The sequence below is a fragment of the Protopterus annectens genome, chromosome 16.part0 (assembly GCF_019279795.1).
Source record: "Protopterus annectens isolate FY-2018-M chromosome 16.part0, PAN1.0, whole genome shotgun sequence".
Classification (NCBI taxonomy): domain Eukaryota; kingdom Metazoa; phylum Chordata; order Ceratodontiformes; family Protopteridae; genus Protopterus; species Protopterus annectens.
The window spans coordinates 330,232,086-330,258,069 of record NC_056750.1 but is presented as its reverse complement, the minus strand read 5'-3'; the positions used below and the strand labels follow the sequence as shown (position 1 = coordinate 330,258,069).

The window sequence follows — 25,984 nt, the reverse complement described above, 5'->3', positions numbered from 1 at the left end:
ATGGAAAAAAAGATAGTAGTAGTACTGATATGGAACAAGTAACTCAAAAAAAAAAAATAAAGTGAAAGATTTAAATAGAGTAAATGTTGAAGAAGGAGAGCCAAGATTAAGTGAGAATAGTGATGCTAAATAGAATATAGTTCGGCAAACAAGAAATTCAGTTGAAAAAAAATGGGAGAATGGAAAAGGAAAATATAGAAGACTTAAAGAAAGGGAAAGGATGAATACATACTGTTATTTAAAGTAGAGTTACTTGTAAAGTTTTGTGAATACATATGAATAGTTTTAATAAGTTGTAAAGAAGGATAGGGATTTTGGAGTGGTGTAAAAAGTTAAATAGTAATTCATTATACTAGATATTAGATTTTTGTCAACAACAGAAAGATATCAAAACAGAAGTCTGGTGGGGGAAAACGCAATATGGAATTTTGGGAAAGAGACCTGTTCAGGAATACTTGTATTATATAAAGATACAATTAAAGTGTTAAATGTCACGTTTGTTATAACAGAATTACTGTTATTGGCATAAGATGGAGAGAACATGTTATAAGAATTATTGCATTATATGCTTATGTTATTAAAAAGAAGATGGAAGAAATGTTTAGAAAGATAATACAGTATGTAGCAACTAATATGAAGATAATTGTAGGAAACTTTAATTGTAATTTAAGACAACATAACAGAAAGGCTTATAATGTTAAAGTAGTAAGGGACATTAGAAAATATGGACAGTTAAACATATGGAATTTAGAGACTTTGATGTATAGAAGGGATAAAAAATAGACATAGATTATTTTTATTATCGGAAAGTTTAGTCACAGTTGCACAGGGAGTATTATTGACAGGGTTTTCAGATCATAGGGCAATATGGATTATGGTAAAAGGAAATGATGACTGTATAAAAATAGGATGATAAATGGAGAAATCGGGTCATGAGATTATGACAAGATCATGTAGAAATAAGAGAATTTTGCAAAAATTGCTCAGAATGGTGGTTAAATTTTAAACTAAAATATAAAAAATGTTATATGACATGGGAAAAAGATAAAATACATAGGGAAAAGAGGAATTATAAGAATTTAAGTAATGATATGATTGAGTGTATAGAGAAGAATGATGAGAATATCTTTAGTAAGGAACAGAAAATATATGAAATAAGAAAAAACAGCATGTATTGTATAATTAAATATATATTTTTTAAAATAAGAAATTACACCTTATTTAAGAAAAATAATCAAAGAGAATAATTGTGTAATGAGGAAAATAATAGATTCATCAGGTAAGATATGTAGCACACAAGAGGAGATTATGAATATAGTAAAAGAAAATATAGAACAGTATTTAAAGCACAGAAAAGTAAGATGTGTAAGAAATGAAAAAAAATAATAATAATAATAATAATGTTTGTACATTTTCAGACATGGAGAATAAGTATTTAGAAAAACAAAGAGAAATGAGCAGGTAAAAGGAATGACTTTAGATTCTCAATCAGGACCAGACAGAAGAGAATATAAGATGCATAAAAATCTGACTTTGGAGCAAACAAAAATGGTTTAGAAAGTTATTAAATGAATGGTTAGAGAAAGATTTTTTGTATAAAGAGTTATTTAGAGGTATCATCTGATTTGTATGGAAAAAAATAAGAGAAGGAAGAAATTCAAAATTGGAGACCAATTATATTAAGTAATACGGATTATAAGATTTTTATGAAAATATCACAAATAAAGGATGGAAGGAAAAGTAGGTAAGGTAGAAAATGATTATGTGTTTGGTATAAAAGGTAAAAAAAGTTCAAGACTTATTATTAATAATTAGGGAATTAGTAGATGATACAGTAGTTAGAAATGCTCAGGCAAAAGTGGTGGCAGGAGACTTAAGTAAAGCATTTGATTTGATACATGTTAGTTTTTTGGTATAAATTTGATACGTGTAATATAAGTCAGAAGATTAAAAATGTGTTTATGTCAGCATACAAGTATAATATAGTAAAGATTATGATAAATGGATAGTTGAATGATGATATCAAATTAGAGAAGGATATTGGGCAAGCATGCCTATTGAGAGGACATTATTCGCACTAGTAATGAAAAAGGAAGATGTGATTTGTAAGTAATATATATTATAAATAGTTGAAAAGATGTATATAGATTATAAATAAGTACTAATGTAAATAATTTATGTGATTGTGTAACATACTTATGGATTATGTAAATAAAGAATCCCTAATCTTTTGATAGGTGCTTTGGGATATTTATATCCACCTGAGCTACCATCAGCTTAGGCAGATGGGACCTTAGCTTAATGTCTTTTCTGAAGGGTGACACACTCAGGAGTGCAGCACCCCCTTATGCTGCACTTCAGTGTCACCAGTCCATCTCTCTGGTGTGGCAGTAGAGTCCACAGCCTTCTGCTCCAAAGGTGTATGCCATACTTATTGCACCACTGACTGAATGATGATATGCTCAGAAGTCAGCCAGACATTTTGACTTCTGAAACAGAAGCCTCAAATGTTTCCACTGCTGCAACTTTGAACATACTTGAACATCTACAATTATGGTATGTTCCTAGCACAACTATATCACCTTTCATCAAGTTTAGTTACAATATTAGCTGGAGTGATTCATTTGTAAAGACTTTTACCTGCCAATTTAATTTTCTCACCAAAATGCTTTTTAGTGTTAAAAGTTCTTGCTATGTAAAGAAAGAATCTTTGGCAATTCAAGATCACTTATGTGATATTTTGCTAGAAATAAAATGACAAAAGGTTGAATTTATCCTTCTCCATATAGATAAAGAAAACCTTTCTGGAGCTTACCAGTGCTTTTGTTCTTATTCACCACTTCGTACTTCCTTACTCCCTTCAAGAAATTGTGGTTAGCTCCAATGCTGTCACCTGGTTCCAACATTTCTTAACAAATAGGTATTTCAGTCAAAATAGACTCAGCCTTATCACCTTCAGCATCGCTTGCCAGAGGAGTTCCCCAAGGATCTGTACTTACTCCACTGTTATTTTCAATCTTTATTAATAAAATAACCTCTGATCTCCAAAATCTTTCTATCACTGTTTATGCAGATGACATGGCTATTCTTCGGTCCAGTCCCTCACATTCAGCTATTCAAACCCAGCTTCAGTCTGATCTCTACTGCTTTAATTCTTGGCTAAACAACCATAAGCTACTCCTAACCCCCCTCCCAAACAAACAGAAAAAAACAAAAAGTATCATATCTGGATTCTCATAAAAACTAAAAAAAAAAATCTTTAAAAGGTCAACCAAACAGATCTCAATAGTTCTCTAAAAGAAACACCCACATCGTGTAAATAATTAGGTTTGTAGAAAGACCAGCCATGTAACTTTCAAAGCCACATTAAAAACATCAGGAAAAATATCAGATCTGAAGTAGGAGATTCATTTGTCTGCAACCTGTGGGTTATGGATCCGATATCGGATCCGAACCGGCATGGTTTTCCAGCTATGGATCCAAGCTCTCAGCTCCTCCCCTCACCCATAATGCCCTGCTCTACCCTCATGACCCCAGATCTCGTTTGCCGTGCATGGTGACTGGATTTGTTTCTCAAGCTCTCAAGCTAAGTGGTAGTTTTACTGTTAAATTTCAGAATTTTGAAGTTTTTATTGATTTTTTGTGTGAAAGTGTAGGTTTCCCCTTTGATATTTTTTTACTTTTAGAGTTAATCTAAAACTTTTATCCCTCCCCTCGCTGTTGGCGTAGTGTGTGTGTGTTGGGCCTGTGTGTGTTTTATTGTTTAGTTACTTTAGTTTGGTAACTTCTTTATTAGACTGGGATGGCAGACCAACCCAAGTCTATATTTTCTAAATGCTCCGAGTGTGGCCATAAGCTTTCCCCAGCTGATGGCCACACTCGGTGTGTTAGATGCCTGGGGGTTGAACACCTCACATCTGGATGTTCCATTTGTGCAGGGTTCAACCCCAGGGCATTGAAGGAGCGAAGGTCCAAGCTTGTTTTGGCGGGCCTTTTACCGCCGGACTCGGCTCCGACCTCCGCTCCTTCCGGAGTAACCGTGCCTACGGTTATTCCCTCTGCGGCACCCCCTCCTCCTCCTGGGACTCAACCTCCCATTTCTGGTTCAGAGGAGAGGGATGCTAAGAAAAGGGACCGGAGGGAGAAGCACCATAAGCGGCGGGCCGAGACCTCTGTTTCGGCCCGCCAGCCAAGCGGCTTCTCCCGGCTCCGTTGTCGGCTCCATTGTCAGCTCGGTCGCCTCCTTCTCGGCTCCGGTCTCCAGTGTGCTTTTCACCGGGACCTGAGGAGGAGGAGACCCGATCTCCGTCGAGGCTATCGAGGAGGCACTCCAGGCCTACCTCGGTAGCCTCGTCGAGATCCACATAGCCTTTCGATGCTGATCTGGACCGGATGATGAGAAGGTTCATCCAGGCCCAGATGCAGATGGGAGTGCTCTTGCCTCCCCTCTGGGGAGCTCAACACCCTTTTCAAACCGATTGCTCCTTCTCCGACCCGCTATCCGGGTTCGGAGCAGCTGGAGCCGAGCAGCCGAGCGGGTGGGTCGGCGCCGATAGTACTTTTGTACCGGATCCGACCCTGCCCTCGAGTGCATCGGATCCGACCTCGAGCCTGGATCCGAGCCTCGGATCGGGGATCAGTGCTCCTTCGGCGCCGTCTGTGTCGGAGCGCACTGTCCCTCGGATCCGGCGCCGCGCCGGCTCGATCCACTCGGATCTGAGGGAGCCGATTGTCGGATCCTTTGGTCGAGGTCGGCTCCCCTTTGCTTTGATGTAGTGGAGAGGGCCCTGTTGAGGGTTTCCGGACCCCTGGCACTTGTTTCGGCTCCGTCCCGCGCTCCCTCTGCACTGGGCCAGGCTTCCACCATCCGGCCCTTGGGACAGCCCACTTCTGTGCCCCAAGTTGCTCCAATGGAACAAGTTGCTGCTTGCGAGAGTCCTCTGACAGCCCCCAGAGGATGTCCTCGCAAGCATACGTGCAAAAGGAGGCACATTGACTCCCGAGTCTCTCACGGAAGACACGGACTTGGAGGAAGGGGAAGGCTCCCCACGGTCACCCCCCCGAGGATGTCTCATTTGGAGACATCATGGAAATGCTCCGTATAAGGGGGGGGTGGTCTGCCCCCAAGTCTTCCTCGGACGAGTCCGTGTTCTTGGAGGCATTTGAAGCGGGCCCGTCTACCTCTTGGGTGTCCTCCTGCCGACCCCTGGTGGACCTCATTACCACCAGGGCGTGGAAGGAACCGGACACCGTGGAGCCAATTCCTAAGAGGCCCGATAGGATCCTTAGCCCACCGTCCGACCGTGCCCATTGGAGTAAGGGGCCTCCGGTAGATGCCATGTTGATGGCGGCGGCCACCAAGAGGGAACTTGCACAGGAGAGTCCCTCAGTCCATCCCCCGAGCAAGGAGTCTCGGATGATGGACCGCTTGGGGAAGCGGATGTTTAGTTCAGCGACCTTCTCGGTAAGGGCGCTGAACTACCTGGCACACGTCATTAGGATGCAGCGAGATCTCATTAAAGAATATGCTGCATCTCCCCCGGAGTCCATGTCGGAGGATGATAGGGTGCTGCACTCCACCCGCATGGCCACTCTTAGGTCAGTTACTAATACCTCTATGCGGCTACTCTCCCACGCTACGGAAGGCGCCGCTAGAGCCGCAGGGGCAGGCCTAGTCACTAGACGTCAGGCCTGGCTCCGTCACTGCGATTTTTCTGAGCCCTTCAAAGCGTCATTTGCGAACGCCCCCTTTGATGGTTCTGCCCTCTTTGGCAAAACCGTCCGCGAAACGTTGACCCAGAGCGAGAAGGACGGGAAGACGCTGTCTGCCGTCGGAATCCGCTTCTCTGCACCCCAGAGGCCCTACTCTAGGAACCAAAAGGGTCAGAAGAAGATGTGGTTCCGGAAGTCGCAGCAGTCCCAGCCTGCTCCGGACAACCAGTCCTTCCGTGGCAGAGGAGGACAGGGAGGACGCCGCCCTAGAGGCAGAGGGTTCCCAGAAACTTCGGGTCCAGGGAATCTTTCTCTGAGCGGCCCGCAGCAACCCTGAGGGTTGCCCGGCTGCTCCACTCTGGAGGCAGTCGGGGACGTTGGGCACCTAGCGGCATGGGAGTCCATAACATCAGACCGCTGGGTTCTCCGAATCATATCCAGAGGATATCGCATCCCTTTTCTTCACTTTCCAAAGTTGAAGTCCCTCCCAGACGTTCCACCCGGTCAACGGGAGGCCGCTTTGGCAGAAATTGGCCATCTGCTAAAGAAAAGAGCCATCCAGCCCGTTCCCCCCAGACCAGATCGGATCAGGGTTCTACTCCAGGTTCTTTTTAGTGCCAAAGAAGATGGGGGAACTAAGACCAATTCTAGACCTTTCTCTCTTGAATCTGGCATTCCCCAAAGAAAAATTCTGAATGGTCACTCTGCAATCTATTCTCCCCCTTCTGGGAGAAAATCACTGGATGTGCTCGATAGACCTCAAAGACGCGTACTACCACATCCTGATGGACAGGCTCCAGGAGGTTCCTCCGCTTCGGCTGGGAGCCAGTCACTACCAGTTCGGGTCCTTCCCTTTGGTCTCACCACAGCCCCAGGGTGTTCACCAAAGTATTAGCAGTGGTAGCGGCCCACCTGAGGCTTCAGGGCGTGCAGGTCTTTCCCTACCTGAACGACTGGCTTCTTACCGCCCCAACAAGGCATCTACTATTATTGGCGAGACTCCTTTCTCCATCTTGCTCCTTTTCTGGGCATTACAATCAATACAAAGGAATCCAACCTGGCGCCCACACAGCTCTTAGATTTTATAGGGGCCAGGCTAGACACAAGGAGTTTACGAGCCTTCCTCACTGCGGACAGAGTTCAAAATCTGCAGCTCCAGGTGCGGGCCATTCTCCACTCGAGTTCTCTTCCGGAGTTGGTCCTGAGGGCTCTAGGGTCCATGGCGTCTGCTATAGCACTTCTCCCTCTTGCCAGGCTCAATATGCGCATCCTACAGTGGACTCTCTTAGTACAGTGGTCATACCTTGCTCTCCCTGTGCATCATCCCATTGCGATCAGCAAGGCTTGCAAGCGGTCCCTCTTGTGGTGGCTTCACTCCCCAGATCTCCACGGGGGCTGCCCATTTTGTGCTTCTCCCCCTCTCGCCACGGTGACCACGGACGCCTCCCGCCTCGGGTGGGGGGCATTTTGGCCGGACCGTCCAAGGCACGTGGAACGATTCAGAGACCTTACTGCATATCAACGTTCTAGAGATGAGAGCAGTGCTCTTAGCGTTGCTAGCACTTCAGGACTTTCTTCCCTTGGGAACAATTGCGATTCAATCGGACAACATGTCTGTGGTCTGGTACATCAACAAGCAAGGGGGAACAAGTTCTTACCCTCTTTGTCGAGAAGCCATGAGAGTTTGGAAATGGGCAATCTCCACCAACCGCTTTCTAATAGCAACGCACATTCCGGGTCGGTCCAACATCCTGGCGGACAAGCTCAGTCGCACCATTCTGACCCCTTACGAGTGGTCTCTCAATTGTCAAGTAGAGGAATGCATATTCGCACGGTGGGGAACTCCTTCATGCGATCTTTTTGCCTCTCCCTCAAACACCAAGTGCGACAGTTTTTTCGCTCTGATACCTCGCCGCGGAGGTTCCCCGAGAGACGCTCTGGTGCATGCTTGGCCACCCGGTCTTCTGTATGCTTATCCACCCTTGCCTCTGATGCTCCAAGTTCTTCAGAAAGCCTCTCGGGTGGGTTGCAGAATGATTCTCATTGCTCCGTTTTGGCCTCGACAGATCTGGTTCCCCTTCCTAAGGTCTCACTCGGTGAATCCTCCTTGGATTCTAGATCCCATTCGGATCTGATATCCCATCCATCCTGCATACCTCCTCCGAATCTGGACAACCTGAAGCTGACCGCTTGGCTGCTCCAGTTCCACTCTTGATCAGGACTCGGTATTTCGTCACCTGTTAAGGCAATTCTGGTGGCAGCTCATAAACTGTCCACTAGGAAGTTCTACCGCAGCAAGTGGAAACGGTTTTCTTTGTGGTCGGAGCGGAAATGCCTGAATCCTTCACGGTTCCTCTCCCTTAGTGCTTGACTTTCTAACCACTCTTTTTAACGATGGTGCCAGCAGTTCCACAGTCAAAGTACAACTGGCGGCAATTTCTCATTATCACATTGGCCATGACTCTAATCCTCTTATGTCAGCCAAGTTGTGTAAAATTTTCCTTAAAGGTACTTTTCTACTGAGGCCCCGTGGAAAACAAGAGGTTCCTCGTTGGGTCGTCTCTTTCGTTCTCCTGGCCTTGACCGCCCTTCGAACCAGCGGCTACGGTGGATCTCAAATTCTTGTCTTACAAGACAGCCTTTTGGTAGCCATTACATCGGCCAAGAGAGTTTCAGAGCTTCAAGCATTATCAGCTAAACCTCCTTACTTGGTATTTCATCCGGACCGTGTCTACCTCAGGACCAACCCGTCCTTTCTTCCTAAAGTCGCTTCTGAAGCAAACATTAATCAGTCCATTAACCTCCCTGTTTTCTTCCTAAATATGAGAACAAAGGTGAATATAAGCTTCACTCATTAGATGTCCACAGGCAACTTAGATTTTATCTAAACAGGACGGCTGGTCATAGGCAATCCGACCAGTTGTTTATTTCCTTTGCAAAATTTAATTTGGGCAAGCCAATTTCTAAAGTTTCTCTGTCACGCTGGATTTCACAGTGCATCTTATTGGCGTATCAAGCTTCAGGAAGGCCGCACGGAGGTGTTCATGCCCATTCAACCCGGTCAGTATCTACCTCGGCAGCCTTCAAGGCTAGGATTCCTCTAGATGATATTTGTGCAGCAGCCACGTGGGCTTTATCTCATACTTTTATCTCCCACTATAAGTTGGATCTTGCATCTAGGGGTAGAGCATCATTTGGCTCCGCGGTGCTCGGAATATCCTTCCATGATGGCGCCCAAGATTCAGGTAGCTGGGGACTCTGTCCCACAGGTTGCAGACAAATGAATCTCCTACTTCAGATTTAGAAGTTATGTACTCACCATAACGTTCCATCTGAGTAGGTGTATTCATTTGTCTGCAACCATCCCGCCTCCTATCCCCCTGGCCTTTCAGTTTCCTGCATATTATCTGTTACCCTTTTCAGGGTGTTGTTGCTGTTGGCAAACTCGATCTGAGGTCATGAGGGTAGAGCAGGGCATTATGGGTGAGGGGAGGAGCTGAGAGCTTGGATCCATAGCTGGAAAACCATGCCGGTTCGGATCCGATATCGGATCCATAACCCACAGGTTGCAGACAAATGAATACACCTACTCAGATGGAACGTTATGGTGAGTACATAACTTCTAATTCTGTTTTATTCTGGCCCATTTGATCGCTCCGCATCTTAACCACAGCCTCTAAAAAACTTGTCCACTCTACAGTTCATTGAAAACAAAATCTGCAGATTCATTTCCAATCACCCTCATCAAAGCCAAATGGCTTCCAGTCCCCTGTGGAGTTCATCTATTACTAGGGTCTCTTCTTTTCAAACTACTTCAGCCAGGTGCCTTCCCACCTCTTGCAGCTAATTTTCATAATAAAACCACTCCCTACAACCCTCTCTCAATCAGCCCCCTCACTCAGGACACCCCAAACCAAAACTGCACTGTACTGCCATTTCTTCTCCATTCTTGCACGCAAACCCTAGCAATTCTTCCTCATCACCTAAAAGAAGTCTTCTCTTTCCTCATGTTCACAGCACAACTCTACACCTCCATCAAAAATCGGACTTCAACGATTCTTCCACTGGACTTGTAACCTAATTCTCTCCTCACCTGCATTACTTCTACTTTGACCCTCTGTTCTCACCTGTTGCTTCCCTTTCTTATTTGCTACTAAATTTTTTCACATTTGTTTTTTTCATTTGTTAATACTATTTACATACCGTTTCAGTTGTCTATGGGATTGTCTGTATTCTGTAATTAAATTGTTTGTGAATGTGTTCTATTTTATTTATTTATTTATTTTTGTGAATTTCTTCACCCAGGCTGTGCCTGCAAGTAGTCTTATTGTGATCAGTGTACTACCCTGATAAACAAATAAAATAAATAAACAGGGAATATTTGGCAATTCAGGATCTCTGATTAGGTACTTCGTTAGAAACCAAATGACAAGAGGTTGAATATATTGATTGCAAACCTTCATTGTGCAGATAGCAAACCTATGCATTTTTAAATCATTATGTAAATATAAACTGCTCGGCTTGGCTAAACTGTACTTACTGCAGTGCCGAGAGTCACGAATAAAACTTTCTACCTTCCATAGCATGTGGCTAGTAGACTGTTTTAGTAAGACCAAAATGGAATGTGTTATTCTGTATTTTGGGAGACACATCTTTTCAGCTTATGTGGTTGGCCTTGTATAGTTTAAGGTTTTATGTATGAATCTTCTGCCATAGATCCAGTACATTAGGGTTGGTGTGACAATCAGGACATACTTGAGTGGTTCACCGTGCTTATGGCAACCTCGAAATGATTAACCTTGTCAATAGTTCTGTCTTCATACTTCATTCTTAACATTGGAGAGGATTAACACAGCAATGTTTAAGATTAAAAGTGGCTAAACGAATGTAATGGCTGTTTTGTCTATTTACTTTTTAAGACCTGTGGAATGATGTTGTTAACCATCACTTGAATTTAAATGCAGTTGCACACACTGTATTATTTTGTTACACTGTTGGCATGAAAATGGACAGGATGAAGCGCAAGTCTCACTTGTAAGTGTAAGCAGTAGATATTTATCTAGAATGGGTGACACCATCTAAATCCTGGACGTACACCTTTGCTCTCCTTGCCATTAAGATTCTCGAATCCTCTAGTGATCCGTTTTGGGTACTTAGAAAAAAGAGTATTAAAAGAACTTTTTGCACTGGATATTTAAAGCAGTAGTACTCTCTGTCGTAAGTTCTAAAGGTGGCAGATGTCCCGCCATTCACAGAGTAGTAGTCCTGTCAAGTTATCCAGGGATAACAGACAGCTGTACAGCTGTAACTAAGCTATTTTTGACTGCATGGTTGCAGACTGAGCTTAAATACATGTAAATATAAAAAAAAATCACAGAGTTGAGAGTGTAGTATTAGGATTACCACCTGTCTGTCTTTATGGAATATAGTCCCTGTTTGAGCAGTTGTGTCCTGAACCTGCATGGGAAAAAAGTGTAAAGTATGGCAAATGTCTTGAGATTTTATGACAAAATCTCTCTCGCAAGTTTCCTTTAATAGTTGCTTAAAGCAATTATTTTGTATCTCAGCGACTTAGCTGTTACATAAAACAGCATAAACTACTGAAATTCTATAAGTCTGGGCTTTTATTTTTTGCAAAAATGTGATGTCTAGTCCTTTGCAGTGGTTCTATGTGTGGCTTCTCCTGCAAAATCTCGCATTTCACATTTCCACAAAAAATGTCCTACTTCAGGCATATGAAAAGGTGGCAACCCTGTGCAGTAGTTTCTTCATGTAGAAAGATTAAGCCTTGTACAGGTAATACAGGTAGATGCATAACAGGAAAAACTGAAGACGAAATTTGCCTCAGATATGATTTTTTTATCATATATTAGTTGTTTACTTTTATCTGTGTTCATAGGATGATAAAAAAAAAAAAGGCGATTGAGTCACAAGACCACCTTGCCAGTACCCACCCTCATGCTGTACCCTGTTCTCAAGAAGGATAAAGCGTGTTAGCCTCAGAGTAAATTTATGGGTACCCATCTGATCATCCAGGTTAACTCTGAAGGATGCTAGGGCATCCCTTTGTTTAACTTGTAAAGTCCCTGGTTATGTTATTAGTGGAGTTATTTGACTTGTGAAGATACAAGAGATCTTGGAGGATGAGGTCCCTAATGGCAAGGAATGCAAGTTATAGCTCACCCCTAACAGTCTATAGGAAAATGAGTAAAGGGATTGCACTTCAAGCTTTTCCTGGTAGCTTAAGGACTGTAGGCCAGCAATGTTTTAGTTAGGAACCACTGGGACCTTTCCAGTTGCTAAATATGTATAGAAAGGTACGTTCTGAAGGGACTGTTGTACCCAGTAATCGGTTTAATTAGGGCTTCATACTGAGAGATAATACTTTCTTTTGACTTGGATGGTATGTCTTTGGATATTAGTTGTGCTAATTCAAAGAATTTTCTGTCAGTTGTTACTACATGGTGTTCAAAGGAGAGGGAATAGTCAGCCCAGGTTCCAGGATCCGTGACTATGTTATCATTTTAGAGTGGAGCATTTGCTGTACTGTACATTAAAGGGTATCAGCAGGAAATTTAACAATAATGCCCAGTTTTCAGTCACCTGTAAACTTAGTTAACCAAAGGTCCTGATTCCTAGTTTGGAGATTAGAGAAATAGATGTCCAAAAGGAGTCTCAGTACTGAGTCCTGAGGCACACCACTAGTTACTTTAATACTATCTGACAAGGTACATATTACCTTAACAGTGGGCATACCACTAGATACCTTAATACTATTTGACAAGATGCGTATCACCTTAACTGTATGGTTTCTGTCTTTCAGCCAACTGGCTATTCAGCTGACATATGGAGCTTAAGACATGTAACTTATTAATGAGGGCAGTACAGGGTATAGTGTCAAATATTTTGACCAGACCAAAATAAGCTCTGTGAGCAATGACTACTGTATACAGACTGTGAGTTTCTGAAAGAAGTTAACCAAATTGAATAGGCAGGTTGTCCCACTGACAAAGCCAAAGTTATGTGGGCCTAGCCTGATAAGGTTTTGATGTCATTGTTTATGAAATTAGATATGATGCATTCCATTGCTGTGCAAACAGAGTAGTCAGACTTATGTGCCTTTAGTTTCCTGGGTCCTGGCAAATCTTATCTCTAAGTTCAGACTAAACAGTTTAAAGAGGAGCACCACAAGGGCATGTTTGCACTGTCTATTAGGCATTCAGATATATTACCAGGCCCCAAAGGAGTAGCATTTCTGGTTTTAGACAGCATTTTGTGTTCTTGTTCCTTTGTGATATTGAGAGTTGTAAGGGATTATGGAATTTGAATTAAAATATTTGTTTCAGGAGTAAAGTTCATGCTAAATTTGTTTTCTGTTATATTTGTTATGTCTGCTTGATTTGAGTGGGTGGTACCATTTTGAATAAGCACAAAATAATGTTGGGTGTAATTTCTTTGTTTCCTAATGTAACTAAAGAAAGACCTAAAATTATTCTTGGCTTCAGAAGCTAAATTAAGTTCATCATTTGCCCTGATAGTAATTTTTAGTTCCTTAATGATATTCTTGATGCAGTTTTTGACATAACGAATTTTTGATCTGTTGTGTGATTTATTTATTTTTTTTTCTTTTCTTACAGAGTTTATTAGTTCCTTAATGATATTCTTGATGCAGTTTTTGACACAACAAATTTTTGATCTGTTGTGTTTTTTTTTTTTCTTTTCTTACAGAGTTTATTTAAGCTGGACGACCACCAGAGTGATTTGTTCTTAAACTTCCCATTATATTTGGCTCTAGTTGGGACGACCAGCTCTAGACATGTTTGGGAATAAAACTCCTTTGTATAAATTCTTTGTTGGTGTTGAGTTTGGTGGTGTTAGAAGTAGATTTGGATAGCACATCATTGAATTTAATGCGGTTTGTCTGAAATCCTTAAATTCGGAATTACTGACTACAAGGATTTTAGATATTATTGAAGGAGAAGGTTGCAAATTTAATGTCAGAATTATTTAGGGACAAATAAAATAGACTGGTAGTATATTGATGGGTTTATTAGTGAAGACTTGGTCAAGAATATTTTGTCCTCTAGTTAGTGTGTTAACTTTCTGTTCTAGGGTCTTCTTTTACCTGACTTTGGTGTTATAGGTGCTGCAGTTTATTGAGGAGCAGTGATTACCATATAAGCATCTTAAGCCAATTGGGGTCCTGCTTTGCATCCAAATTACAGTAAAACTAAGGCTTTATTCCATGTGCTTCCCTGCTCTGAAAGTATCAGATATGTATGTTGGTACATTATGTGTATAATATTTACTTATAGTTGGCTGAAAATCCTGAAATACAGTTGTAGATGTGTGTATCTAAACACGAATGATGCTGTGTTTTTCAGGTTTGCAGAACAAGGTCCATGAAGAAAATCTCTAAGCTTGCATATCATAATGGTGTTGTAATTGTCAAATGTCCTGGCTGCAACAACCATCATATTATTGCAGACAATCTAGGATGGTTCTCTGACTTGGATGGAAAAAAGTAAGTTATCACTTCATGTTGATTCTATGAACAGTTCTTTGTAATTGTGGAATTGTGCAAGAAAAAAATGTCTTTTAGCTGTTTAGATGCATCATTTCTCTAAATGTTTGATATTTTATAAAGTGGAGCAAATAAGAGTTTAGTTCTAGTTTCATTGAGCTGTAGGGCTCCTGCTTGGAAAGTGTAGGTTAGTAAACAGATACAGACAAGAAAGGAAAGGGTAATTTTGCTGGCAGATGGCTTAATGCTATGCAGGAGTCTTGCAGTTTCAAGAAAAAGGACAGGATGAAGCACAAGTCTCACGTGTAAGTGTAAGCAGCAGATATTTATGTAGACTGGATGACACCATTTGAATCCTGAACATACACCTTTGCTCCCCTCGCCATTATGATTCTCGAATCCTCTGGTGATCCATTTTGGGTATTTAAAAAAAAGCATAACGATGTCAATGATGGCGTCTGTAATAATATTCTGGAACTGCCATGATTAGCTGCTTACTCTCCCAATATTCCTGCATGCCTGCAACTTGTCTGAATCTGTTTATTGTCCGAGTAGGTTCAACTAGCAGGTTATCAACTTTTGCAGCTGAAAAGAACTCATTCACCTGTAGAGCAGTGTTAAAAAAAAAGCAATGTGTATAGCCATTACCTCTGGGATACACTCTAGCTGCAGGAATCTGTTGTGTCACTGAGACATGGAAAAAGTAAACTTCTTAAAGTGGTCTATATCTATCTGTGTATGAATCTTCTTTTCTCACCACTTCATTCAATAGTGAATTCGATTTTAGGTAATTACATTGTAAAAAATATATCTTGGTTGATAACCTGAACAGTATATTACCTTACATCCACCAAAAGCTGCAGTTACATCTGTGTAATTCTGTTTGATGGTCATGCAGCCCCAGCTGACCTATTTATGAAGATCTCGAATATCTTTGACTGCATACAAGTTGGTGACTTCTGAAGTTTAGAATGGTAGGAGTCATACTGGTTAGTTCATTTTTAGTCTGTGTTTTACTGGTGCATGTATGACAGTGGAAGAGTTTAACCTTTTCTGTACGAGATTTATTAGAAGAGAAACCACACACAGCAATATACAGTATGTAAGATGTTCCCTAATAACAACTTAGAAATAGGCAATGACAAAAGTAAATGTGAACGGCATATTTATTAAGAGAACTGGTATGCAGTTAGTAGGAAAATGTTGGTGTGTCATATAGACAAGATTTAGAGAACCATTTATTGAACAGTTATGAAAAGTTAGATGAAAGAGAGTATAGACCAACTGAAGTTTCATTAATAGCTGAGTGCATGGATGTTCAACATTAGATCACTATTGCTGTAAGTTATATGGGTTATATACCATCAATGATTTGACCAACTGGCCAGCTTTTCAAAGATTTAGGACACCCTCCACATGCTGTAACAGCCAGGAACTCAAGCAGAATTTTATATAAAAGGCAGTAAGAGTGCCAAAAGCTTCAGAGATTTCTTGCCACTGAAATGGGCTCCTTCTGTGGGCTTGTTGGAACGGACGGTCAGCTAGCAATCCTTAAAGGCTGGGCAGATAAGTCTTCAGCAGGGGAGCATCTTCCTCTTCTGTATTCTTCTGAGAAAAAAATAGTATTTTTTTCTCTGATATATTATTTAGGTTAGAAACCTATTTTGTATTGACTGTCGTCCTGTATGAAGGGATTTTACTAGAGTGAATGTTTCTGGAAACGTTTTGTGTAAAATCTGTGTTTTGAACATTCTGTTACATACCTTCATAGAGTTTATGTCTTAGGGGCAGGACTTGGTTCTTTAGGGAAATGTTAGTGCATTTTTAACCTCAAAACCATCCTTTTCAATGTTATTAGGTTACCCAACTCTTTCAGACTCTGCTACCCATTTGTGTGGCTTCCTTCACAGCTGGACCTAAGGAGCAGTTACTGGTTCTTCCTTCTCCCAATTCACAAAGAAGAAAAAAGTTGTCAGGTATTTTTTAGGTGACAGGCTGGCTCTGGGTTTGTCTCAGCCACCAATCTGTGCTGGTTTTGGTTCCTTGGACCACTCATCATTCTCCCCTGGTTCCTCAGGTATAGCACCTACAGACACTAAGGACCAAGGTATAGATATGTCCTCTGTGGCTGCAGGGTTGCCCTTTGTGGTCAAGAGAGAACCATTCTTGTTATTCTTTGGGAAAGGGGTGAGTGAAGGTCTACTGCATAGCCACGAAAAAGAGCTTGAGCTTCAGGAGAGTGTGCCTGCCTAGGGTCCATCCTTTTGCAGGGAGTTTCTCTGGAAAAGAAAAAATGATTACTGCTGTTTTTATTTCAATGGATAGGGAAGATATGCTGCTGTTTGCCAGAGAGATGATTTCTCCTTTTATTTTTTTCTTGAAAGAAAACCAAAAAGAGTTCTCTCCCTTACCAACTCTGATTTTCAGTCGAAAGAGCAGGGATTGGAGTGAGAATAATGTGCTTCAGGATGTTTCTTCACAATCTGAAGATTCTGATGCTAAGAAAAGTGTTGCTTCAGAGTTCCCTCCAGAAGACCTTTCTTATTCTGAAACTTTAGCTGAGACAAAAAGTGTTTTTTTAGTGGAATCAGGAACAAATTCCTGTTTACTAGGAACTGTATTATGATTCATTACAGTAGGATATTTCTCAGACTGCAACTGTTCCTCCTGTTTTATGTACTTTAAAGAATGTTTACATCATAGCTTGTAGTCTACCCTACAGTCAACTTCCTGCCCTTAGAAAGTCTGATAGGTTATGCAGGGTACCGTAGACTCCCAAATATGTTTTCTAACCTTAAAGCAGACCCTGCAGTGATTTCCCTATCAAAAACTACTTCTGCTACACATATTGATAGTTCTAGTACCATTCCCTTTGACAAAGGTGGTGAAGCTTTTGACAAATTGGGATGAAAGTTTATTCTTATGCCACTTTAACATTCAGAATTTTAAACTGCCAGACTCACTTGTTAAAACTTTTCACTTGCCTTTTGAGAACAATAAAATGCTGTGTGTTAACTGTTAAAGATCAAGTACAGTTTTTTTTTACTGTTTCATTTTGTTATATCTATGGCCTCAACTTGTAAAGTGGGCCTTCTTATTCTAAAATGTGTAGTTTTTACTTTAGTTACTTCAGTGGACCTGTATTTATCAAGTTTAATAAACTAGTGTTTCTGTTTACTGTATGATGAGCAGCTATCCAGTTACTTCCTGATTCCATGACATCCAGTTCTGCCGTCTGATGTTGTATTGGGGGGAGGGGGGGGCAGTTCTGTAGTGAGTTGGTATGTTTTCTGTAGTTTACAGCAAATGTTATTACAAAGTAACCGGAATGCATCATGGTCCGTCACCCAGTCAGACAATAAATAAATAAGTGCAGCTGTAGTCAAGTGAAAGGTAATACAAGTAAGATGGAACAGGATAACATTCTTAGTATAGTGTATGTGCTTAACATACAGTGTAGTAAAATAGATGAAAAAGTACACTTGTGTAAAATCTACCATAACAGTAGATGTCCTTCTCTTCACTGTTGCAGTATTTTTTACATATGGGATCTCCTGCCAAGGGTAGCCCAACATCCGGCCAGTATACCAAAGACTTAGGTTTTCAAGCACGTCATACATCACATGTATGCTCCCTGCTCACAGTGTAGGGCATAGAGGTGACATATAGACCTACATACCTCAGAATTGAAAAGCCCCAGGAGAAACAGTACATGGAGAAAAGGAAGAACATGTGCATCTAGAAGGACAAAAGGAGTAGAGAGAAAGGGGCAGAGGGAGGGAGCAAATACTGCAACACTGAAGAGAAGGACATCTACTGTTATAGTGAGATTTTACACAACTGTCCTTCTATATCACTGCTGCAGTATTCTTTGCTAAAGGGAGAGTACAAAAGCTCAAGTGGAAATTTGGGAGGAGGAAGGCCCAGAAGTGCCCTCAAGAAAGCCTTGCAGGATAGCTCTGGCAAAGCCAGCTCTAGCCCTGGAAACAACATCTAATTTGTAATGTTTAGTAAAGGTATGGACAGAGGACCAAGTAGCAGCCTCAAGGATGTAATTGATATCTAAGCCTTTGAAAAAAGCTCCAGAGGAATCCACAGCCCTTGTAGAGTGTCCTAAACAGAAGAAGAAAGGCTTTTCCCATAAAAGGAGTAACAAAAATAAATGACCTTAAGAGAGCTATGAAGGAACAGTTTGTTTGGAAACAGCCAAACCTAGAAATCTGGGATGAAAAGAAACAAAAACTTTCTCAGATTTGTGAATGGCCTTAGTCTTATCCAAATAATATCTGAGCTGACTATGCATAGCTAAGGTGTGAAGAAGCTTCTCACTAGTAGAGTGCAGAGAAGGAAAAATGTGGTCAAATTAATTGACTGGTTAAGAGACAATTTATTAACCACCTTGGGCATAAAAGAAGGATTAGTACAAAGAGATATCCTGTCCCTATGAAAAAACAAAAAAGGAGGAACAGCAATAATGGCCTGAAGCTCAGACACCCTTCTAGCTGAAGTAAAGGCCAAAAGAAGAACAGTCTTCCATGTACAGTGCTGCAAGAAAGCTGAAGCTGCAAGCTCAAAAGGAGCCCGAGTCAATTTTTCAAGAACAAAATTAAGATCCCAGGAAGGAGGAATAGCTGCCTGGGAAGCCTAATATGAAGAATGCCTTTAAGAAATTGTTTGACCTCAAACCTAGTGGCCAAAGGAGAAATCAAAGGCAGACAAACAGAAATAGCTGAAAGGTGAGATTTAACTGAAGAATACACCAACTCTAAAAGACTTTTGGCTTTTCCCGGTTAGGGTTCCCCACAGCGGAACTCCGGTCTTCTCATGATTAGCAGTGGATTATTACAGTGCCGAGTTGCCAGCCTGATGCCCAGCCTTCAAAGAGGGCACGCCCATTCATGCTCGCACCTAGCTGCATGTCTTTAATGTCACTCGACCGCGGGGAGGACATGCATATTCCACACAGAAGGCGCTCCAGCCAAGAATCGAATGGGAGAACCTCTTGCTGTGAGGCGACAACGCTAACCGCTGCACCACCGCGGCCTCTCTGCATGGAGTAATTCATACAAATAAGCGAGAACCAGAGGAATCTCCACAGAAAGTGGATCCTGGTTATGAGCAAGGCACCAGACAGAAAATCTCTTTCATGAACAAGCAGGAAAGAAGAAATCAAATATTACTGGAAATTTCTATTGAGGGATGGAAAGTTAAATAAGTTATTAAATGGATTTCTTGTCTTTTCTTATAAGAGAGGTGTTAGTATAGCAGATAAACTCATTAAATCATATTTTATTGCCAATGTAGAATGTTTAGTAGAACATCCAGTATCTAAGGGCACTTTTCCTTGTGGGAAATGTAATGTTTGTGATTTACTTGTTCAAACATTTCACAAATTGGGTAATAAGAATTTTACTGTATTATCTAGGTTTTCATGTACTACTTCAGGTGTTATTTATGCTTTACACTGTCCATGCAATTTAATATACATTGGGGAGCCTAAAAGAATGTTTAAACATTGACTACAAGAACATGTCAGAGATATAAAGAAATGTAGAGTTGAAAGTTCTATTGCAATTCACTTTATGCAGTATCATAAAAGTGATTATAGATTGTTGCAAGCTACTATTTTAGATAAAGTTTTTGTTAAATTAGGTGATGATGAAATGTTAAAGAATAAATTACTTTTTAAGGAATCTATATTTATTTTAAAGTATAATACTTTGTTTCCTCATGGTCTTAATTGTGAAATTAATTGGAAATACTTGATTTAATTAGTTGATTGCTGCTATAATGATTTGATTAAGGTGGGGTATTTAAGGGGAATGTTTTTTCATTTGTACTGTATACTTCTTGAAGACTGGTTCAGTCGAGGTGCTAAAGAAGAATAAATATTTTTGGATCTTGTTTCCTGTTTGTTCGTGGTATTCTATCTTTGTGTCTGGCTTCCTGGTGGTTTTGCAGAAAATCTCTTTCATTTGGACAAAGGACAAATGGGATTTCCAGGTAGTGAGTTTCCTGGCCTAATGCAGAACCCAAAGCACATCTTCAGAAAAAAGGTGCCCAAGATGGATCAAAACCCTATCACCCACAGTGTCATTTGAAGAGTGGATGAAAGATCCCTTGTCTTATGTGAATAGGTCCACCCTGTGAGGTAACTTGTGGTGATTGCCCTTGGTTAGATGCAGAAGAAAAGGGCTAAGAGGGAATCACCAACAATATTTTGGGAGAGTCTTTCTCTTCCTCTGTATGAGAGGAAGGGGAGGAAAAGCATAGAGAGGCATCCCCTTCCATGAAAGAGAGAGAGAAGCCACCTTCCAGGCCAGAGGACTTGGGACTCTGGTGCAAAAAAGAAGTTGTCTGTTCAGAATGGAGGCATGGAGGCAAAAAGGTCTACCAGAGCAGTACCCCACTGGTGGACAATATCCAAAAACACATCTCTGTGAAACATCCACTCATGAGCACGTGTTATGGACCTGCTGAGAGAGTCTGTCACAGTGTGTTGCTGTGAAGGAATATAAACAGCCTGAAGAGTCACCTGATATCGGAGAGCTAAATCCCAAACTTGAAGAGCTAGTCTGCACAGAAGGTAGGACCATGTCTCCCCTTGCTTGTTGATGTACCACGTCGCTTTGATATTGTCTGTAAAATTTTTGAATCTCCCTGGAAGAAAGAGTATGAAAGGCCTGAAGAGCAAGAAAGAGCTCTCATCTCCTTGATGTTGATGTGTCTGACCTCTGATGAACGGGCCAGAGATCCTAAACCTTGAGATGGCTGAAAGAAGCACCCCACCTCATGTCTGAGGCATCTGAAAAATAGTTCCTGAGAAGGGATGAGGGCTGAAAAGAAAGCCCAGGATTGAAAGGCAGCTGATGAATACACCACTGAAGCTCTAGATTGAGGCATAGAATAAGAGGGACTAGAAAGTCTACTGGATGACAATGTTGGAGCCATACTGACTTTAGGAACCACTGCAGCTTTCTCATATGGAGTCTGGCTAGAAGTAGCACAGGAATGGTGGAAGCCATGAATCTCAGAGCCCTAAGAAATTCTCTGGCTATAACTGAGACTGGAGGAAGAAGGGATTGAAAAAAGGCAGTAAGAGCAAAAGCTGTGTGAGGTGACAGGGAAGCCAGCATAGGAATGATCTGGAGCCTGCAACTGAGAAATACATGATCCCAAGAAGGAGTCAGGGTGGATTTCTGGATATTCATCGTAAAACCTAGGCTTTGTAAGAGGCAAATAGCATAATGAAGGTGCTGAAGCAAGGTCTTTGGAAAGAAGCATGAATGAGCAGGTCACCCAGATAAGGAAAGATTTGTATCCCTCTCATCCTGCAAAAAACAGTCATAGGAGTGAGGCATTTGGTGAAGACTCTTGGGGTAGTAGAGAGGCCAAAGGGCAAAGCAGAGAACTGAAAATGCAAGGAAGAAACAGAGCAATGCAACTATTTCCTGAAACAGGGATGAATAGAGATGTGAAGATAAGCATCCTCAAGATCCAGAGAGACCAGCCTGAAGAAGAAGAAGAGGAAACAGAGATTGAAGGGACAGTATCCAAAAGGAAGGTATCTTCAGAAAGGTATTAAGCTCAGAAAAGTCCTGAATGGGCCTCTAGGTACCTTCTTTCCTGGGAACAAAAAAAAAAAATTCTGGAATAAAACCCCTTCCACTCCTGGGGAGCGGGAACTGCTCGGATAGTGCCATGAGACAAAAGGCCCTGAAGTACAAATGGAAAGAAAAGCAGCTGTTCCTCAGGAGGTTGGAGAATGCCCAGAAAAGGAAGAAGGGATTACCACACTATGATGCAGCCCTGATGGATGGTAAACAGCCTTAGAATCTTGAGTGATTCCTAATGAATTGGGAAGAGACAGGGAAAGATGAAAAGATAAAGAAACTGGACTTAGGGTGGAGGGAAGCAGATAGTTGGACAGAACCTGGCTTGTCTTGAAAAGGATATTTCTGAGTATAGGATTCTGAGTAGACTTAGCAGGAGGAGCCTATCTAGAGCCCTACTTACCTTTGGGAGGAGCGTGAGACTATCTACGAACAAAAGCAGACTTAGAGGGATAATTCCTCTGAAATTTTGGAATAGGAGAAACAAAATTATGCTTCAGTTCCTGCAAGGCCTTACCTATTTCCTGAAGTGACTTAAAAAGCTCAGCAGCTGCAGAACCAAAAAGGTTTTTATTATCAAGGGGAACATCCAACAGTTTAGCCTTAATATCATTAGGAAGAGGTTGGAGTTGAAGCCAAGCGCAGCACCTCAACCCAGAACCAAAAGTAGCAGCTCTAGAAGAAGTATCGACTGCATCATAACCACATTTAATAGAATGGTGAGGCACCTGGGAAGAGGATCCCAATAAAGAGAGGGCCGAAACCTTTATTTCAGAATCAGGAAGGTCAGAGACAACCTGAGAGGCCTGAGAAAGAAGAGCCAAGACATATCTCTTCATATGGGTCTGTTAATTAATAGCCTGAAAGGCCAAGGTATCAGCAGAATATAAGGTATCAGCAGAATATACCTATTTTCCCAGCCATTCCATAGCCATACTGTCTTTATCAGAAGGAAGCAGCTTAGTAGAGGGCAAGAGCTTAGAATGTTTGTCAGACGAGACAGACACAACAGAGTGATCAGCAGAGGGGCATTTGTAGACAACTTACACTCATCAGGCACCTTATAAAATTTGTCAGTTTTTTTAGGTGCTGGAGGTTAGGAATCAGGAGCCTGAGAAGCAGCTGAAAAAGTGTCCAATGGGGCAGCCAAGACAGGAGGAACAGCAGAGGGCTTAGGGGACTCCATCTGGAGAAGTTCATAATACCTTTTCTGGATGTCAGAGGTCTGAGAACAATCCCATTTAAAGAATTCCATCATATAAGAGAGAGTAACCAGAAAAGAAAGTTCCTCAAAGGGAGAATCTGGGCTAATGGAATCTTCCTCCTCAGAGCCAAAGTCCAGTGGAGAAGGAATCTGAGAGGAGTATGCTAAGGACTCTTCCCCCGAATCCAAGTCCTCATCTGAGGAGTCTTGCTCACTAGGCCTCTTAAGTGGAGTAGAAGACCAAGGGGATGCAGGGACAGAAACTCTCTGGGTTGGCTTCAAGGTCTTAAGTGCATTAAACAACCCCTGGGTAAAATTCTGCCATTCACACTGGGGATCTTTAGGAGCAGGGGAGATGTGTTTTGTTTTCTGCTTCTTCTTCTTTAAAGGGACATCAGCCCTAAAGACCTTAGGAGGTTTAGACCTTTGCCAACACTCAATCAATGTAGTGGGAATCTCCTCAGGAACAAGAATCTGCAGAACACCCTTCGGTCCTTCTGAAATGATCATCAGAGGTTCCCCCCTCAGCATCTGCAGTGGACGTGCACAGAGCCACCTAGGACCTGCAAGAAGTCAGACCCATGCCAGCCTCCAACATGGTCATGGCAGAGTTGTTCAGTGGTATAACTGGAAGATCCTCTGGACTTTCTCTAGCCTCAAAAGGGACTTCCAGGAAAGGCAGTACAGCAGCCGAATCTGACCTAACTTTTTTTGTCTTCTTGGTAGATGGCTGACCTTCAGGATGGAAGGATTCAGCCATAGCACCCTGTGCTAACAACTTAGGACATTGGTTCTCCAGGTAGATAGACAGGAGGATAGACAACTATGTAGGGTCTTAGGGACGAATGCCTGACAAATCAAACACTTACTATGATTGTGAGAAGCACCCAAGAAAAAAAGACATTGCTTGTGATGATTCTTATGGGGAATCTGTCTTCCACACTGACATTTTCCCCCATCTGGATGACATGTAACTCACATACCCCAGTGGGGCACTTATCCTGAAATGGCTTGGTAACTAGCATATATGAAGGAGCATGCAGACCACTGAACGAAGATTGCATTCAGACTGGTGACAAAGAAGTTTTGAGGTATGTACGTCACCTTTATGCCCTACACTGTGAGCAGGGAGCATATGTGTGATGTACAACATCCTTAAAAACCTAAGGCTTTGGTATATTGGCCGGAGGTTGGGCTACCCTTGACAGGGTATTCCTTTAGTGAAGAATACTGCAACAGTCATATGGAAAGACATCTAAGTATTCATTGTCTACCAGTAGAGTTCAGGGAGAAAACTATCGATGTGTGAGTCACCTCAATGACATATCTACTGTACAGTGTGTTTTATATGTTACACCACAAGGAATTAGTGCTGTAAAGAAAGCATTTGGAATAATTTCCACATCTCTGTAAATGAAGGTGCACTAAAGTGATCGTTCCATAGTAGACAGCTGTTTACTACAGTGTGATAGTGTGTGTGTGATTACTGAAGTGTCTAGCAGCTTTTATATTTGATAATTCCAAAGAGGAGCATTTCATTTTGCCTTCTGTCCAGATCTTTCAGCTGTCCTGATTTTCTCTCATAAGATTGCCCTGTCCTTCATAAAGCTTCGGAATTTCTGGTAAATCAGTGAGAATTGTAGTCAAGTAAATGTGCCAGACAGAGTTTCACACTTTCTTTGTTCAGGAAAATGCACATTGATGCAAAACCTGCTTTTCTATTAGTTGTTTAACTGAATTAGAGACATATTTAAAAACTGCCCCTTATTTGCTCCTTTATCCTCCCATAATTTTTGGATTTGTCCAGAATTCTTGCTCTAAGAACTTGAGAGGTATATTGTTGTCTGTTCAACAGTGCTAAGCATTTTTTCCCACTTTCAAAGTTGTTAAAACACTTCACTCTCCTAATAATAGTAATAAAAGCTGCTGTAGACTAAAGTAAAAATCCCAACCAACAGCAGAACTGCTTCTTCCCCTCTTACATCATCAGTAGGTGGGGTAGATGACATGGAATCATGAAGTAATTAGATTGTTGCTCAGCATACTGTAAATAGAAACAAACTAGTCTCTATGGTGTCCCTCGAAGTTTCACAAATCCTGTACGTCAATGTACGGTGTCCAAAAACAAATAATGAGGAAACTTCTGTGTGTGGAAGATGTAAGATTTCCTAGAGATCAGGCACCTAATAAAAACATACTGTGAATATCCAAACTAATAACAGGTGGTAGGAATACTTTCTTTAGGGCGGCGGCAGTGGTGCAGCAATTAGCATTGCCACCTCACAGCAAGAGGTTCTCTGGTTTGATCCACGGCTGGGTTGCCTTCTGTGCGGAGTTGCATGTCCTCCCTGTGGTCGCGTGGGTTTCCTCCGGATGCTCCGGTTTCCTCCTATATCCCAAAGACATGCTGTAGGTGGATTGGATACTCTAAATTGGCCCTAGGCATGAGTGCATGCATGTGTGTGCCTCCTGTGAAAGGTCGGGCACCGGGATGGCAACTTGGCACCGTAAAACTCCACTGCCAGTCATGAGCGAACAGGTGATCCGCTGTGGTGACCCCTAACCGGGAAAAGCCGAAAAAAGAAGAAGGAATACTTTCTTTAAAACTTTCCAAAGAATAAATCCACTAGTGAAAGTAGGGAAGCACAAGCTGGTTCCAGTCAAATCTTTATTAAAAACACACCAACAAGTGATCCATATAGAAGCTGGAAAAAAAAAAACAGAACAAAGTGTAGAAATGTACCATTCTATTTATATACCTGTTTAAAAGCATGGGAGTGGCTTACTAGGGTAGCTGTGCTGTAAAAAAGACAACTAGCATGTTTACTTGCTAACTACCCCTTCCCCAATAAACCAGTGTGGTATTCGACACAGTGCTGATCTACTTCAAGCTCTGTGAATCCCAGATATGTTAAACTAAACTAAAAGTTA

General features: G+C 41.7%; 1 protein-coding gene across 1 annotated transcript in view; it reads left to right on the top strand.

The window, feature by feature from the left end:
• The window catches only part of DNLZ (DNL-type zinc finger), a 117,757-nt gene that overhangs the window by 57,357 nt on the left and 34,416 nt on the right, over positions 1 to 25,984 (top strand). The window contains exon 2 of the mRNA XM_044057870.1: positions 14,097 to 14,236. Within this exon, the coding sequence (XP_043913805.1) occupies positions 14,097 to 14,236 (140 nt within the window). The remainder of the gene's footprint in view (positions 1 to 14,096; positions 14,237 to 25,984) is intronic.